General features: G+C 46.0%; 1 protein-coding gene across 2 annotated transcripts; it reads left to right on the top strand.

Annotated features, from left to right (window-relative positions):
* The first annotated feature begins 4,635 nt into the window (after positions 1-4,635).
* CHMP2A (charged multivesicular body protein 2A) lies at positions 4,636-14,244 on the top strand. Of its 2 annotated transcripts, none has more exons than XM_083580712.1 (6): positions 4,636-4,789; positions 10,078-10,266; positions 10,342-10,521; positions 11,326-11,456; positions 12,520-12,581; positions 13,512-14,244. In XM_083580712.1, the coding sequence occupies exons 2-6, from the start codon at positions 10,099-10,101 to the stop codon at positions 13,634-13,636; spliced, it is 666 nt and encodes a 221-aa protein (XP_083436838.1). In that variant the 5' UTR covers positions 4,636-4,789; positions 10,078-10,098; the 3' UTR covers positions 13,637-14,244. The 2 variants fall into 2 exon arrangements, with proteins under 2 accessions (XP_083436838.1, XP_083436839.1); XM_083580713.1 differs by lacking the exon at positions 4,636-4,789 and adding an exon at positions 9,355-9,496.
* The last annotated feature ends 2,214 nt before the right edge of the window (positions 14,245-16,458 follow it).

Here is a 16,458-nt window from a genome sequence, read left to right as displayed (position 1 = left end):
GAAAAACTTCACCTCCTCACCTCATTTTATTCCTTTGAAGACTTGGTTAAGTTCTGCGTTAGGACACCTTCAAAAATTAAAAGCAAATCAAGGGCTGGGTCTCTCTCTATGAGCGAGATTCAGGGCGATGCCTAATTGTGTCAGTCTGCTCAGGCAACAGCCATTCTGCCAGCAAGAGCCTTGCTCTTGGCATAGTGCAACAGCCAAATCCAAATGTCTCACAAAAGATGTGTGATTCCTAGTGCAAACACTTCTACTTTGACAGTTAAGCTTTGTGTGGTATGTCTTGTGCTGCTGCTTGTAGAACAACATCAGTGCTCAAAGCTCCTTGCATTGGATCTGGCCCTCAGTTGTTGCATGATACACAGCTAAGAAGTGTGTGTACGCTTTGCATTTGTCTACATAGAGCGTTGTGACCACAGTTCTTTGCATATTTACACAGGAGCAAGTTTTGTATTGAGTGGGGCTTATTACATACTTAAAACTGCTTTGCTGTTAACCATTTTGCACAGTGACCATAATGTTCTCCCTACTTCCCATTTTACAGATACAAACACTTTCCCAAGTATAGTCTAGGGATGAGTGTCGTGAAGTCTGATTTGATTCTGCTATGAGAATTTCAGATCAGCTACTTCGGTGCAGCTATGCAAAGTTCAGTTGCAATGTAACTACTCTTCTTGGTGCTGGTTTCAGTGAAAGATTATGAAGGAATCTGCATGTAAAAAGGAGTTCTGCTCATATTTTCTGTGGAGATTCCTGGAGTAGTTATTCTGAATTCTTGGGTGCTGTTTCCTGCACTGGGATACTTGCAAGCAATACTTATTGCTTCAACCACTCCCGTTGAAGTGTGGCTGGTATGCTTGGGACATTTTAGCAGCAACGTGCTATGGTGAATACAACCAAAGATAAAAACATTTGGCAGTCTTAGGTTGATTCATTCAGAAATTGAGGACGTGAGAATTTTATTTACAGCTAAAGGAACTGCATGTTCCTAGTGTGTGCTATTCATTCCTGTCAATCAAAAGTCTGGACAGAAATTATAAAGCACCTCCCAAGTGTTGAGACTGAATATGGCCTGAGTGTTTTGTGCAGGAATTGGAAATTTGGAGCCCAAAGCTCCCCCCTCCCAAAGAAAGAATGACAAATGGGCTCTAAGCAGTTATCTTTATGCTCTTTGTATGCCTTATACTGTTAAAACATCTTGGGTGCATTTGCAAGAGCTCTAGAATGATAAGTAGCTGTGGTATACCAGAGATGGCAACTCTGATCCCTGACCATTGACCATGTTCCCTTGGACTGATGGGGCGTGTAACTTACGCACCCCTTGAAAAGGCTAACATTTCTGATGTGGGCAGGCTTAGCCCTCTTCCACCCCACTTGTCCTCCCCCTGAAATCCTAGTTATTTATCAAGCCTAGTTTGTCAGCTCTAGTTTGTGATTGCTTGGATATGGGGAGAAAATAGCCCCATGCTGGCTACCGGCTTTTTTGTGTTCTGTATTTTTGCCTAGCTGATCTCAGTTTCTTACGATCTTGCTGGAGACAGTTCTGGCTGACATCCCCCCCCATGCACTAACACATGGACAACTGTGACAGCTGTTGTAGAAATCTCTGCATGTGTTTCTGGACATCTGCATTCACAGCATCATGACCCTCTAAGCAAGCCTGACTTGGTGACCACTGCTATGGGGATTGAATGAGGAGCTGAAATTTCACCCTAATTAATCCTTGTTTGGTGACATCATTCCCTTTCCACACGATCTTTCTATTTAGGAAGTTTAGTTTTTCAGTTTGAGAGAGTTGTCATCTTTATGATGGTTCCAAGTAACCCAGGGTTGCTATGCTGTGAAACATGTGCCTTCTAGGAATACATTAACGGGGAGGATGTGATCTACTCTGCTGCAATAAGTAAACACTGGCAGTGCAAGGCGGGTGATGCTGGTTTTTTGCTAAAAATTACAGCCTGCAACCTTGTTGCTTGATTCTGAAAAACACTGAGTTTACAGTGCCAGTAAACTGTTTAGTAGGGAGTTGGTGTATGCTCAAGATGTGTGAAGGTAGAGAAGGAATAAAAGGTGGTAAATATTTGAAGAGCCTTTGCTAGTAGGAAATCTTTTCTGCAGTAGCTCTCTGGCTGACTTTCTGATCCTTGTTTTTAAATGCTGCTCTTGGAAACAACAGCAAACCACCAGCCAGGTCTGACAACATGCTATTTATGGAATAGAAACTGCAACCCTCTGGGGTCTGTCTAGGTTAGATAGCACAATGAAACATCACTCATCATAGTGGTTCCTGTGCATAGAATAAGACTGTTAGAAACTTAGTGCTTTGTGGTGCTGATTTTTGTGATTGCCTGAGGTCCTCTGAATTTCTCAACTTGCCTTAGAATCTTGATGATTTTGTTTCAATTGATATAAGTCTCATTTTTGGTGATAGTGTAATCTTTCATCCTATTTTCTTGGCTGTTGACTGGGAGGTAGTGAGTCTACCAATGGAACCTGGGGTCAGCAGCTAGAATTCTTGGCCGCATCTTCTTTCCCCAGTGAGCAGTCTGTCTGAATACTTCCAAGCAGTAATCTAGCCCACAGGAATGAACTGAGACATAACCAATGCACAGCACCATGCAGACTGGAAATGTTAAGAGTTCAAAGGAGCTGAGGGGTGGGGAGAAGAGAGCTTATGAAAATTGGTTTCCCTAGGCTATAACCCTGAAAAAGGATTGTTTGAGGGCTGAAATGTATGCTCAGCTCCATCTGGCACTGAAATTTCAATAGCTACTAGGCAACGTGATAATGGAACACATCTTTTATTATCAAGCTGGCCCAAATTGCTGACATTAAAAACAACAGTGTGTGGTTAAAATAATGCTCTATAAATTTTTAGGTGCTTTTTGCAGCTGCATCTCAAAAGGGAGTCTTTCTAGCTTCTTAATACCCTCCTTTCCTTCCACTGTCATTGGTCCGCTTTCCTTTTGTGCTGTGTCTTTAGGACACATGGAGGGGGTTGTACCAGAAGGGAGGGCTGGCGCATTTAGGTCCTGCTCTTCCAATAAACATCTGGCTCAACACTGTAGGAAATTGTGTTCTCGGCTGGATGGGACCCTTTGTCTGATTTGGCAGGGCAGCTCTTAAATCATCCCTTGCACCGAATATTCAGTGTGCTTAATTACTGTACACACCAACAAACTGCATTTGTTGTGCCTGTATGTAATCTGCCACTGCTTGTGCATATCACGAATCCCTTGAATTAATTCAGTGGTGTTTGTATGATACCAAGCTTGTGCATAGGGAGCTGCCTTCAGGTTTTTTTGTTCCTCTAAAGCACTACTGCCTACTCTGACTGACAGCGGGTCTTCAGGTGTGGTTTGCTAGGACTTTGCTTTCAGACTTCCCCAAACAACTGCAGAAACATTTGTAGCATTTGTGAAAGCCATACTTCCTTTGGATCCCAGCACACAGTTGCATAGCATGAATCACATTACAGAAATGACAAACATAATGTGTCGGTCTAGAAAAACAACGACAAAGGGATTCTGCTGGTTTACCTCCCACCTTGCTGCCCAGTCTCCCTGACAGAGCTGGTCTCAGGTGGTGTTGAGGGCTCCCAGACTGCTGGCTCGACCTAGTGGCAGTGAAGGCAGCAAAGATGATTGCATTCTCGCTATTCCATCCAGAACTTGCCCAGGTAGTGCGAGGCCTCTTACAGCCTGGCCAGAAGGAGGTGGTGGAACAGAGGGTAGCTCACTGTGACTTGTTTGCAAAGAGAAAAAACTCACTTGCATCCACCAGGATCTTGACTCTGCTATTATAGCAGATTAATCTCAAGGGGTTGGCTTTGTTCTTGTTGCTCTTACTATGAATTTTTCTTTTTCATCTTGTATTTTTCATGCTGTTAACTGCCCTGAGATCAGTGGATGACAGGTGGTATGCACATTTGATAAATAATAATAATGCAGGGAGTTGGGGCACCCTGAGCCATGAATTCTCCATGCAGGCTAGGGTTGATGGGAACTATAGTCCAACAACTTCTAGGCTGGGGGGTCTTAGACCCCTCGCCCTTGCAAAGCACGTTTCTGCACAGTAAAACATGTTCCTTTCTTAATCTCTTAATTTCTTAATCTCTAGAGTCTAGACGCTTGTCCCGAGCATTTTCACGAAGCAATTCGGGAGAGGGAACAGTAGATGGACCTTTTTCATTATCTGAACAGGGGATTTCCGAGTAAACACAGAACCCACATTTAACTCCCTTTGCCTCGAAGCTATTCAATGATACCAATGCAGAGATTATTTTTTTTAAAACATCCCCCCCCTCAACTGAAAGAGGACGAATTCCTGTATGTGGCGCTATCGCCACATTTTCCATTGTTCTGCCATATAGACAACCCTCACTTCCGGCCGCACTCCCCCTAAAAATAAGTAAATACGGGGAATATTTAAATGTGGTTTCTCGATGGGGACCCGGAAAGGATAAAGGAAAATAGTGAGATTGCCTTCTCTACACTTTTCTAACTCTGGCGCGATAACGGGCTCTATTAGAAAACGGCCAGCTGTGTTTGACTCTCTAGCCTTTCCCTTCCCTCTGTATCTATGGTTCCTCCGATGTCCGGCTTCTTCTGTGTCTATGGTTCCTCCGCTGTCCGGCTTCCTCTTCCGCCCTCCCTCCGCGTGATCCTGACGCGAGAACCCCGCCCTATGACGTAAACGCGGCCAAGGCGGAAGAAGAAGGGGAAGAAATAACAAGGACTGGAAAGGAGGGGACTGAGGCTGCTGCTGCTTTTGTTGTTGCTGCTGGGTAAGGGGCTGCTTCCCTTTTTCTGGCTTATTATGGGGAGGGGGTGTCCTGTCCTTTTCCGGGAGGGGGATTGGGAAAGCCCGCAGGGCTCGGGGAGCTGTGCTGATGATGTCGGGTGTGGGGCAGCTGGTGGATTTAGGATTTAAGTGAGAGGATTGGGTGCCTTATGTGGGGCTCTTCTTCCCCACCCTCGTTTATTTCCTGTTGTATTAGCATAGTATATTATAGTATAATTTTATGTAATAATGTGTGTGTGTGAGAGAGAGAGATTTACGATGGAAGAAGAAGAAGAAGAAGAAGAAGAAGAAGAAGAAGAAGAAGAAGAAGAATTATTATTTATTTATACCCCTGCCTATCTTGCTGGGTTTCCCCAGCCATTCTGGGCGGCTTCCAACAAAAGATTAAAAATACATCAAAACATCAGTCATTAAAAACTTCCCTAAACAGGGCTGCCTTCAGTTGCCTTTTAAATGTCAGATAGTTGTTTATTTCGTTGACATCTGATGGGAGGGTATTCCACAGGGTGGGCGCCACTACCGAGAAGGCCCTCGGTATAACTTTTCTGGTTCTCCCAGAGTCACACAAAGTAAAATTTAGCAAATGCCCCTCCTTTCAGGCCAGTAAATCTCACCACATTATCCTATGAGTTGACATTCAGTAATTCTTTTACAGTGCTGCCCTTTTCCTTTTTACTCTGCTCTCCCTCCCTTGCCTGCCTCCCAACGTAGATTTTCTAGGTAACCTACAGTCAAATATCGTAGATGTTGTCGCCCTCTGTTGAGCTGCCTTGGCAGCTTTCTTTGTGGTGGTCAGATAGTCTACCGTAAGGCTTTTATTTATTTATTTTGGTATTGCATGCTTTGGGTGCCGTGGCAGAAAGACAACATATAAATGCAACAAACAAACAAATGTGGTATTACAGTAAAGAGTGTGTGGATCAGGGTGCAGAAACTTTTTCAGACTGGGGGGGTGGTACATTCCCTTCTGTGCAATCAGTGATGGGTGAGGTCAGAGGCAAAACTGGTCAGAGCAACAGAAGTAAAGTTTACCTTTGTACAGTAGGCTATTATCTACACATGCTCCTATCTGTCCTTCATCTTGGCAAGCATGAGGCATTATCAGAGATCAAGGACGCATTCCAGTCAGGTGAAAACACTCAAGGAAGGTGTACAATATGGCCAGGAAAGTTGGTATTTGTGAACTTGGGAGAGGGATGTGTGGCTGTGGAGGAGCTGTGGCCTGGTGATGGTCCTTAGGCACAGCTAGAGATGCCATGGGGGCCACATTTGGGCCTCAGACCTGAGCTCCTCCACCCCTAGTATCGACCAACCTCCCTCCACCCGACAGCATAAAATACTGAACAGCAGAGTTGGACTCAGTGGAGCTTAATGACAGGAACTCCTTGGCCAGGTTTCATACCTGTTGAAATCACTGTCTGTTTTTCACTCCTGTTTCTATTCTGGGAGAATCCTCTCTTGGGTAGCTTTTACATAGAATCATAGAATCATAGAATCATAGAGTTGGAAGAGACCACAAGGGCCATCGAGTCCAACCCCCTGCCAAGCAGGAAACACCATCAGAGCACTCCTGACATATGGTTGTCAAGCCTCTGCTTAAAGACCTCCAAAGAAGGAGACTCCACCACACTCCTTGGCAGCAAATTCCACTGTCGAACAGCTCTTACTGTCAGGAAGTTCTTCCTAATGTTTAGGTGGAATCTTCTTTCTTGTAGTTTGGATCCATTGCTCCGTGTCCGCTTCTCTGGAGCAGCAGAAAACAACCTTTCTCCCTCCTCTATGTGACATCCTTTTATATATTTGAACATGGCTATCATATCACCCCTTAACCTCCTCTTCTCCAGGCTAAACATGCCCAGCTCCTTTAGCCGTTCCTCATAAGGCATCGTTTCCAGGCCTTTGACCATTTTGGTTGCCCTCCTCTGGACACGTTCCAGTTTGTCAGTGTCCTTCTTGAACTGTGGTGCCCAGAACTGGACACAGTACTCCAGGTGAGGTCTGACCAGAGCAGAATACAGTGGCACTATTACTTCCCTTGATCTAGATGCTATACTCCTATTGATGCAGCCCAGAATTGCATTGGCTTTTTTAGCTGCCGCGTCACACTGTTGGCTCATGTCAAGTTTGTGGTCAACCAAGACTCCTAGATCCTTTTCACATGTACTGCTCTCAAGCCAGGTGTCACCCATCTTGTATTTGTGCCTCTCATTTTTTTTGCCCAGGTGCAATACTTTACATTTCTCCCTGTTAAAATTCATCTTGTTTGTTTTGGCCCAGTTCTCTAATCTGTGAAGGTCGTTTTGAAGTGTGATCCTGTCCTCTGGGGTGTTAGCCACCCCTCCCAGTTTGGTGTCATCTGCAAATTTGATCAGGATGCCCTTGAGTCCATCATCCAAGTCGTTGATAAAGATGTTGAATAAGACCGGGCCCAAGACAGAACCCTGTGGCACCCCACTAGTCACTCTTCTCCAGGATGAAGAGGAACCATTGATGAGCACCCTTTGGGTTCGGTCAGTCAGCCAGTTACAAATCCACTGAGTGGTAGCATAGTCAAGACCGCATTTTACCAGCTTCTTTACAAGAATATCATGGGGCACCTTGTCAAATGGCTTGCTGAAATCAAGGTAGGCTACATCCACTGCGTTCCCTTCATCTACCAGGCTTGTAATTCTGTCAAAAAACGAGATCAGGTTCGTCTGACATGACTTATTTTTCAGAAATCCATGCTGACTATTGGTGATCACAGCATTCCTTTCTAGGTGCTCACAGACTGTTTGCTTAATGATCTGCTCCAGAATCTTCCCTAGTATTGATGTCAGACTGACTGGGTGGTAATTATTTGGGTCCTCTCTTTTCCCCTTTTACAAGGAAGTTTAGTTGCTTTTGATCCTTGAATGGGAGACACATTAATGTATAAATTTACGTGAAAGTAGTAGCAGTTATATGTTCAACATAAATACTTCAAAATGCCTTCCAGGTCTTGTTTATGGGTTTTCTTTTATAATTTTATATTAGAGTCATTAATAGGGGTTAACCTTTATCCCCTTGTCCCTCCCCTTTAATAATTGAAGAATCACATTCACAGCCAAAAATGCTTTACAGGGTAATTAATTTTTGTTAGTTATGCAGTCTGTATGAATGTGATGCTAATGCAGAAGCTGTGTATGAGTATGAAAGAGATGGAGATCTCCAGGCTGGTTGCCAAGCGACTCTCTTCTATTCCTGAATTGTCTCTTTGGCAGCATCAGTCCTGTGCCCCTGTCATTCTGTTTAGGTATGTATTCATTTTGGATTTGTATCACTGATCTGCAGGTAACAGTAGACTGACAGAAAGAAGTCACACACAGAAAGAAGGGAGAAAGAAGTAAAGGAGGGTGTTTTGTGTGTACAGTTTGCCTCTGAGATACCTCGTTTCCTTTCCTCTCCAAATCTCTACTGCCGAATTTGCCCTGGGCTTTCCCAGATTGTGGCATATGTCTGTAAACGTTAAGGAAGCCAACCCCTACCTCCCTTGCTCCACCCCTTGATTTACACCTCTCTTGGTCATACTAGAGAGTGGCAAAGAGACACAATGGAGGGCCATGCTGTGTTGTGTGTGGTAAAGGTAAAGGTACCCCTGCCCGTACGGGCCAGTCGTGTCCGACTCTAGGGTTGTGCGCCCATCTCACTTAAGAGGCCGGGGGCCAGCGCTGTCCGGAGACACTTCCGGGTCACGTGGCCAGCGTGACGAAGCTGCTCTGGCGAGCCAGCACCAGCGCAGCACACGGAAACCCCGTTTACCTTCCCGCTATAAAGCGGTACCTATTTATCTACTTGCACTTGGGGGTGCTTTTGAACTGCTAGGTGGGCAGGAGCTGGGACCGAAAGACGGGAGCTCACCCCGCCGTGGGGATTCGAACTGCCGATCATGCGATCGGCAAGTCCTAGGCACTGAGGTTTTACCCACAGCGCCACCCTCGTCCCTTTTTGTTGTGTGTGGTAGCCAGCTAAAATAAGAAAGTTGAATAACACGTTAAAAGGACATCCTACATTTTAACCTTTCTATGATTCTGCTCAACTAAAGTTATTGTACAGCTTTCTACCAAAATATACCATGATTCAGCTACCAGTAAATCTACAAAATTTTGTAATTAGCTGCGAGTTACAAAAGAAACTTTTGGATAATCATGGAGGTCAGAGGGTAGTGGTTTCTTAGATATGTTTGGTACATGAACCATGTTATGCGATTCACCACCAATAGACTTTTTTAAGGGTAGGCATAGGGATTTTGTGTATGGCATTTCTGAACATTTGTTATAGACCAGGCTTCCTCAAACTTGGCCCTCGAGATGTTTTTGGCCTACAATTCCTATGATCTCTAGCTAGCAGGACCAGTGGTTAGGAATGATGGGAATTGTAGTCTCAAAACATCTGGAGGGCAGAGTTTGAGGAAGCCTTTTATAGACCCTCCTCTCCCTTTCCTTTTCCTCACATTGCTTGGTGGGCCTCTGGCCCAGCTAACTGCAGCATTGTGATGGTAGCATTGTGATGTCACACAGGCTGTGTCTTGGGCTCTGCCACTAACCTTGTGTTAGTAGTCTACAGGCTATGGCAGACAGAAGTTTGCTCAAAAATATGCCTGTGCTTTACTCCAGGAGTTCAGTATGCTGTCAGTGGCTGTTCAAAACATCAGATTGTGCTTTGGAACCGGGTAAGGCTGGCTGATACTGGGCATCTGCTCATGCCTAGAAGAGTGTTCCCTTTTTATTTTTCTGCTTGCTTTGGTTCTTTCATTCCACGCCCCTTCACTCAATTCATGAAGTTTCTATTATGTGCGCACAGCAGCAGATAGCTGGTGCTGGGATGTGAGATTTGGAGAGTGTTAATATGATTGGTTGATTCAAACTGATATTTATTATTTTATTTTAATTGGAAGATTTCACCCTGTAGGACAATGTCCTGTTTGAGTGGCTTATAAAATTAAAAAATAATTCCACATCGAATTACTTAGCAGGTGCTTAGGTGTTTGTCATTATTATGTTGAGTATTGGTAAGCAGTAAATGAAAGCAGCACCAAAAACTGAAACGGGTCAAAAACAGGGGTCAAAAAACGGGTCAGTAAGCCCCTGTTGACTCAAGCCTGTTAGCAAAGTATGATCAAAGCAAGAGGGGAAAAAATGTGTATTTGGTCAGAGTTCACTTTCGCTCTTACCACAAAGCACTTCATAAGGATAGATGTATGTATCTGTCTCAAGTCTCTCATCATCTGACTCTCTGCCGTGACAATTGTAGGCTGACTCATCTTCTGCCACAATGGATATGCTGTTTGGACGCCGGAAAACCCCGGAAGAGATGCTCCGGCAAAACCAACGGGCTCTGAACCGTGCCATGCGAGAGCTGGACCGAGAACGGCAGAAGTTGGAAACCCAAGAGAAGAAAATAATTGCTGACATCAAGAAGATGGCTAAACAGGGGCAGATGGTGAGCTCGGAAGTGCAGATGTGCCATCGGAGGGCAACCCTTATCTCCGTCTCTAACTTGTTTCTCTAACCCCAGGATGCAGTGAAGATCATGGCGAAAGACCTGGTGAGGACAAGGCGCTACGTCAAGAAGTTCATCATGATGCGGGCTAATATCCAAGCAGTGTCCCTCAAGATACAGACCCTCAAGTCTAACAACTCCATGGCTCAAGCAATGAAAGGTGTCACCAAAGCCATGGCTACTATGAACAGACAGGTGGGTTGTCTCCAAGCCAGTCCAGCTAGGGGTCTGCAGTGCCAGGAAAGAGAGGGAGAGAGAAAGTCCACTTGAGGGGACATAGCCTGGTTCTGGAGCACCTTCTTTGCATGCAGAAGGTGCCATGTTCCCTCTTTGGTATTTCCAGCATAAAGGATCCCAGGTAGCAGAGGATGGGAAAGGCCTCTCTTCCTGACACCCCGGGGGAGCTGCTGATAGAGTAGACAATATTTGACTATATGGACATATAGTCTGGCCTGAGAAAAGACAGCTCCCTGTTTCTTGCAACAGGATGTGCAATAAGACAGACTTTCTTAAAATGGGGTGTCCTTGGTGGACACATGATGGGAGGATGTCAAGGGTGAGCATCGGCTGTGGGTGCCTAGCAGAAAACAACAAGTGGACAGGCCTTTTTCAAAAGTCCCTGAATCTTCAAAGGATGGGAAAAGATGTTACTAATGACCTAGATGAGGCACAGTTCTTCTTTCCTCAGTTTTGACCTTAGCTTCTCCCAGACAACAACAGCATCTGGAGCAGCTGACTTGTTTGCACTAAGGGAGGATTCACCAGACTGGATGTAAGGAGTTCTGGGCTGTTTATTCTGTTGTCTCTAATTATTGCTTCTTTAGAAATGAAAATTCAAACTGCCTCTTGGTTGGTAAGACAGCTTTCCTTGTTTAGTGATGTGATTGTGCTCCTACAAGTTCTTAAACCTACTACGGCTTCCACCTGTGTGGAAGACAGATGACTGACTCTGTCTCTTTCTGGGATACTGTAACAACAGGCTTCGTGGGTTTCTTTCAGCTCAAGTTGCCTCAAATCCAGAAGATCATGATGGAGTTTGAGAAACAGTCAGAGATCATGGACATGAAGGAGGAGATGATGAATGATGCCATTGATGATGCCATGGGAGATGAAGAAGATGAAGAAGAAAGGTGTGTATACAATGGGGGGCAGTTATGGGTCCATAAGCAAAGGCAGTGGGAAGTGGGCGCCTCTGTGTCCCCATTGCTGCTTAGCTCTTAACTTCTGTAGGTAGCTTAGGTTTTGGAATGACGCTTCTCCTTGGTCACATGAAGGCAGCAGCTTCCACACCAGTATTCCTGCTAAACCTCTATGAAATCCGGGCTTTCCCACTCTGATTTCTTGATGAGGTTCCTGCTAAGGGTGTGTGCATGTGGTAATTGAGAGAGAGGTTATTAGTGCTGCTGCTGCCGCCATCACTGAATGCTGAACATTGAAGGGAACAACGGAATGGGTTTGAGATCGTTCAGATCATCTGTGGCATGTTAATCAAATGGAGAAGGAAGTGGGGATGAGTCTACTTGTCTTTCTCACTCTGTTTCATTTCTGGCCATCATCAATTAGAGGGCAACTGCTTTACTTTGTGCATTCTAGAAATCTGTTTTCTATTCTAGAAGCTGTGCATTCTAGAACTCTTGTTTTCTATTGTGTAGGCTTCTTATGAGTTCTAGAACCCTGATTTTCCAAGGTTCTGAAACGCATGAGGTGTCTGCATGAGTAGAGAGGGCTCTGTACTAGAGCAGTCACCCTCTAGCTTGTGGAGGACCACTGTGAATGCAACGGAGGGTGGGGTGAGTTGTACCCCGGTTGCACCCTTGCTTCCTTCTCCACGACATCATCACTTGAAGGGCAAGCTCCTCAATAGGGATATTATCCATGAGAAATTTATTGTATGCTTGTATATTTGTGTGCGTAGCTGAGCAATACTCAAATGCAAGGGACATGGGCTGACTGCGGATAAGACATATGAGGGTGGTTGGGAGCAGCAGAATCCCAGCTGCTGTATCCCTCCTACCTCTGTGCATAGCACAACAAGTGGAGCCCTGTTCACAATGAAACAAAATACGTAAGTTCACCCAAAATTTCACCAACAGTTGCTCCAGGGGGCGGGGCAGATAGGGGAGCAGGGCGAACAGGATGTGTAGAGACAGATGCATCTTGAGGTCTCATGCTCTCTTACCCTTCCATTCACAGTGACGCTGTTGTCTCCCAGGTGCTGGATGAGTTAGGTCTGACGCTGACGGATGAGCTATCCAGTGAGTATCTGTGCATAGTGAACATAGGAGTGGAAGGAACTGCTTGGCAAAGGCAAGAGGCCACAACTCACATTGCCCTTGCAGACCAGTGCAGTTCCACATGCTGGTAGGCACAAGTTCTGGTAGGCAGGGATACCAAGTCTGAGCAAGCAGAAACTGGACTGTTGTGAAATTTCTCTTGTTAGCCCAGTAAGATTTCAAGCCTCATTATTTACCTCTTAAATCATGGATGGGTAATCTTTTGCCCTCCAGATACAGGGATGGTGGGTGTTGTACTTCAACAACAACAGTTTTATTATATATATGCCACCCATCAGACTTCGTTGCTCCGGCCACTCTGGGCAGCTCCCAACAAAATATTAAAAACACAATAAAACATCACACATTAAAAACTTTGATATACAGGGCTGCAATACCTAGAGAGCTGCAGGTTCCCCATCCCTGGCTTAAAAAACACCCTATTAGTGATGTAGAACCCAGAAGGGACACAGACTGAAACATAGTAAGGAAATGAAACAATGTACATTAGAAATGAAAGAAGTTAGGTTAAAGACTTAAGAGTCTTTAACACCCTCCAGGTGTTGTTGAGCTGCACCATAAATTCAAAGCCACTTGTACTACCTTAGAGGTCATGGCTTCCCCCAATGAATCCTGGGAACTGTAGTTTAAGGTTGCCCTGAGAACTCTCCATACTTTTACGAACTACAGTTCTCAGGATCCTTTGGAGGAAGCCCTGATTGTTAAAGTGGTAGAAGAGGTAATGTATGGAGTGGTTGTGACCTACATCTCTTGCATGCATATGTAGTTCTACGCACTGCCCAGGGTCGATACTGGGTGTGGGGTGGGTGCCAAGGGTGTGGCGAGAACTGGGGGAAGGGCGGGGAATGGCGTCCCTTCTGCCACCTCAGACTTTCCTCTTCTCCCTTCCAGACCTGCCTTCGACTGGCGGTTCTCTGAGCGTGGCAGCAGGGAAGAAAGCCGAAGCCTCCTCTGCAGCTCTCGCCGACGCAGATGCTGACCTGGAGGAGCGCCTCAAGAACCTGCGGCGGGACTAGCGGGCATGGAGCTTGGCTCTCCTCCCTCCGCCGTTACCTGGCTCTTTGAAACCCTCCTGGCGTTGGCATGCCTTCTGCTGCGGCAGGGAGCAGGGCCTCATGGGCTCCTGAGGGGTGTGGCTGTGGGCAGCATGAGGGGTGGGAAAGGGTTCCATGGAGCTGTGTAGTGCTCTTGCTCCCCCTCCCTTTCCTTTTTTTAAAAAAAGGACTTTAAGCATCACTAGGCGAGGTCGTGGAGGCAAAGGGTTTTCTTTTTCCTGTATCTTGTCAGTGCCTCCATTCCACAAGCCTGGGTGGTTTGGAGACTCGGATGAGCTCTCTTCTGAATGGTGGGGGAAGGTGTGTTTGGCATCCCTTACTGTAACCCCTGCCCAGTCCCTGATAATAATTCCCCCTCCGCTCTCCTTGGTGGTGACGGTGAGATGAGAAGAGAAGCACCAGGCAGCACCTTGGGTGATAACCTCCTGCTCCCGCGAACGGGGCGAGAGACACTCCGGCACTTTTCCTGGCTTAAAAGCTTTATATACAGCCCTGCTCCCTGGCGTCAGGTGGGCGTTGCCATTGCGTCTGTCTGTCTCTTGTAATAAAGGTTGTAGATTTGTATTGAACGTTCCTGTGGCGTCTGCTCTTGCTCCCATGATGGAGTGTCAGAGCTGGGAGGCCCAATAGTCTCAGTCAGGCATAGGCAAACTCGGCCCTCCAGATGTTTTGAGACTACAATTCCCATCATCCCTGACCACTGGTCCTGTTAGGGATGATGGGAGTTGTAGTCCCAAAACATCTGGAGGGCCGAGTTTGCCTATGCCTGGTCCTGGCACTGCTGTCGGTGTGTATCTGGCTTTCTGACACAACCCATGACTTTTGGAGAAGTGTACATAGGTGTTGCATGCAGGGGATTATTGTAGGTTTTAGTGCAGGCGTAGAGAGTTTTGGCCCTCCAGGTTTTGTTGAGCCACAGCTGCCATCAGCCCCACCAAGCAGGGTTAGTGGCTCTGGGGTGATGGGAGTTGTAGTTTGGCAACATCTGGAGAGCGAAAGGTTTCTTGCCTCTGGTTTAGTGTGTTGACTATGTTTGCTTGCCTCTTAAACATGACCACAGACACTGGTTGTGGAGCAGCCACCAAGTTCCACCCCTACCCGGCCTGCCCATCACCTTGAAATTCTCAAAATGGACAATTTGGGTTGAAATGCTTGAATGTTTAGCAGGGCCCTGTGCCACCAACTTCAGCTATGGTGTGACTGGAATATTGTGGCACCCTGTTTGTCTTTCGAACTGGAGAGGCTGGAAAGTATTCTGCAAACATGAAAATTTGCAAGAGGCAACTAAGAAGAAAAGCCTGGACGTCACATAAAGCTTTTGGAGCAATCCTGAGTGTGGGTCTGGATCAGATAGGGCAGGTTTCTAACTTGTCTGATGTGTGTTTGTAATGTACTTGCCTTATGTCTTTCTACTTATTTATTCATGTCCTTGGGAACCAGACTTTGGGAGTTCTGTGAAGGGATCCAGAATCTGAGATGTGATAAGTTCTGCTAGTTCTGAGTGCGAACCCAGTTTTGAAATCTCTTTGCCACACTTGTAGAAGGAATCTTGCTAGTATCTTGAGCAACAAATGTAAGAATCTGCATGGGCAAGTCTTACACCCTGAAACACGAATCCCCAAATCCTACACAATCCTAGGCCGCAGTGGCCCCTAGAGAAGTTACGTTTGCAACATGCTGTAGGTGGAGGAAGGAGCTGATCTCTTCCTATCCTTGAGATCAATGTGCAAAGCAGCCATGTGGGCTCAGTTGCCTCCCAGACTGGGCCATAGTGAGTGGCCTGGATACAGGCAAGAGAACGATCCCTTCAAAGGTGAGGGAGTGCACTGTGAAATATCCTTTTACACCCCCTTCCAGGTCAACACATTATTGTGTGCAGCATCAGTGTATGCAATTGTGCCTGATGTTTCCTTGCTAAAATGGCTGGTTGGGGCTGGACTGAAGAACCCCGGAAAGTAAAGGAAACTTAGAGATGGACTGAGTTTCTAATATTTGCACCACATTTTACTGGAAAAAGAGCTGCCCATTTTCTTGGATTATATGGGCACTTAACTTCTGCAGGCTGCATCAAGCCTGTTGAACCAAGGTCCACAGAGACAGTTCCCCTTTTCTTTTTGTTTTTTTTACTGTGTTGCTCCAGAAGTTTAGTTGAAATGTCTTCTGAGATCTGGATGCAAAGGACTGTCTGCATGTGTGATGTCTAGGATTGGTTGTGGTGACAGCAATGAGGAGAAGTAGAAATGGACCTCTTTCGGGGCTGGCTCAGCAGGCACTTGAGGCAAGAAAGGATCATAAAGCGCTTTTTCAAACTTTTCTTTTAAGGTGCTATATATAAATGATACATACTCGAAGCAGATACAGCAAAGGCAGGGTCAATAACCTCCTGGGGGAGGCAAGGATTTCAAGGTGGGCCAGGAGCACCCTGATGTGGGTGGATTAAAGAGCAACGACTCGGTAACTAATGCAGGCCCAGCCTGTGTAAAATAAAAGGGCTTTATTGCACTTGGGAGCCCTTGCTCCAGCGGCTCCAGGGAGCGTCGCCTCCAGCTCTGCGCAGTCTCCACCCTGGAACTTTGCTTCTTGAGTGCCATGGAGTTTCCGGGAGCCGGAAGACTCAGTCAAGCAGGTCCCTCAGTGACTTGGCGGCTGTAAGAATAAGGAAGGGAAACCATAGGGTGATACAGCTGGGCGTTCCTCCCCTCGGCATTACAGTCTCTAGCTTCTCTCTCTTTCCCAGCCCCTACCTATTCTATACCTGTCACAATTTCTGTGAAGAATGGATG

This window comes from Podarcis filfolensis (genome assembly GCF_964270895.1).
Source record: "Podarcis filfolensis genome assembly, chromosome: 13".
Lineage (NCBI taxonomy): Eukaryota > Metazoa > Chordata > Lepidosauria > Squamata > Lacertidae > Podarcis > Podarcis filfolensis.
Note: the sequence above shows the minus strand (reverse complement) of the source record. Positions and strands in the feature narration are given on the sequence as shown.

What these genes read in the sequence shown, in the direction of transcription:
- CHMP2A (XM_083580712.1), top strand. Translation starts at nt 10,099, where the DNA reads ATGGATATGCTGTTTGGACGCCGGAAAACCCCGGAAGAGATGCTCCGG. An exon ending in TGGCTAAACAGGGGCAGATG is followed by an intron (nt 10,267 to 10,341) that starts GTGAGCTCGGAA and finishes CTCTAACCCCAG; the next exon opens with GATGCAGTGAAGATCATGGC. An exon ending in TGGCTACTATGAACAGACAG is followed by an intron (nt 10,522 to 11,325) that starts GTGGGTTGTCTC and finishes GGTTTCTTTCAG; the next exon opens with CTCAAGTTGCCTCAAATCCA.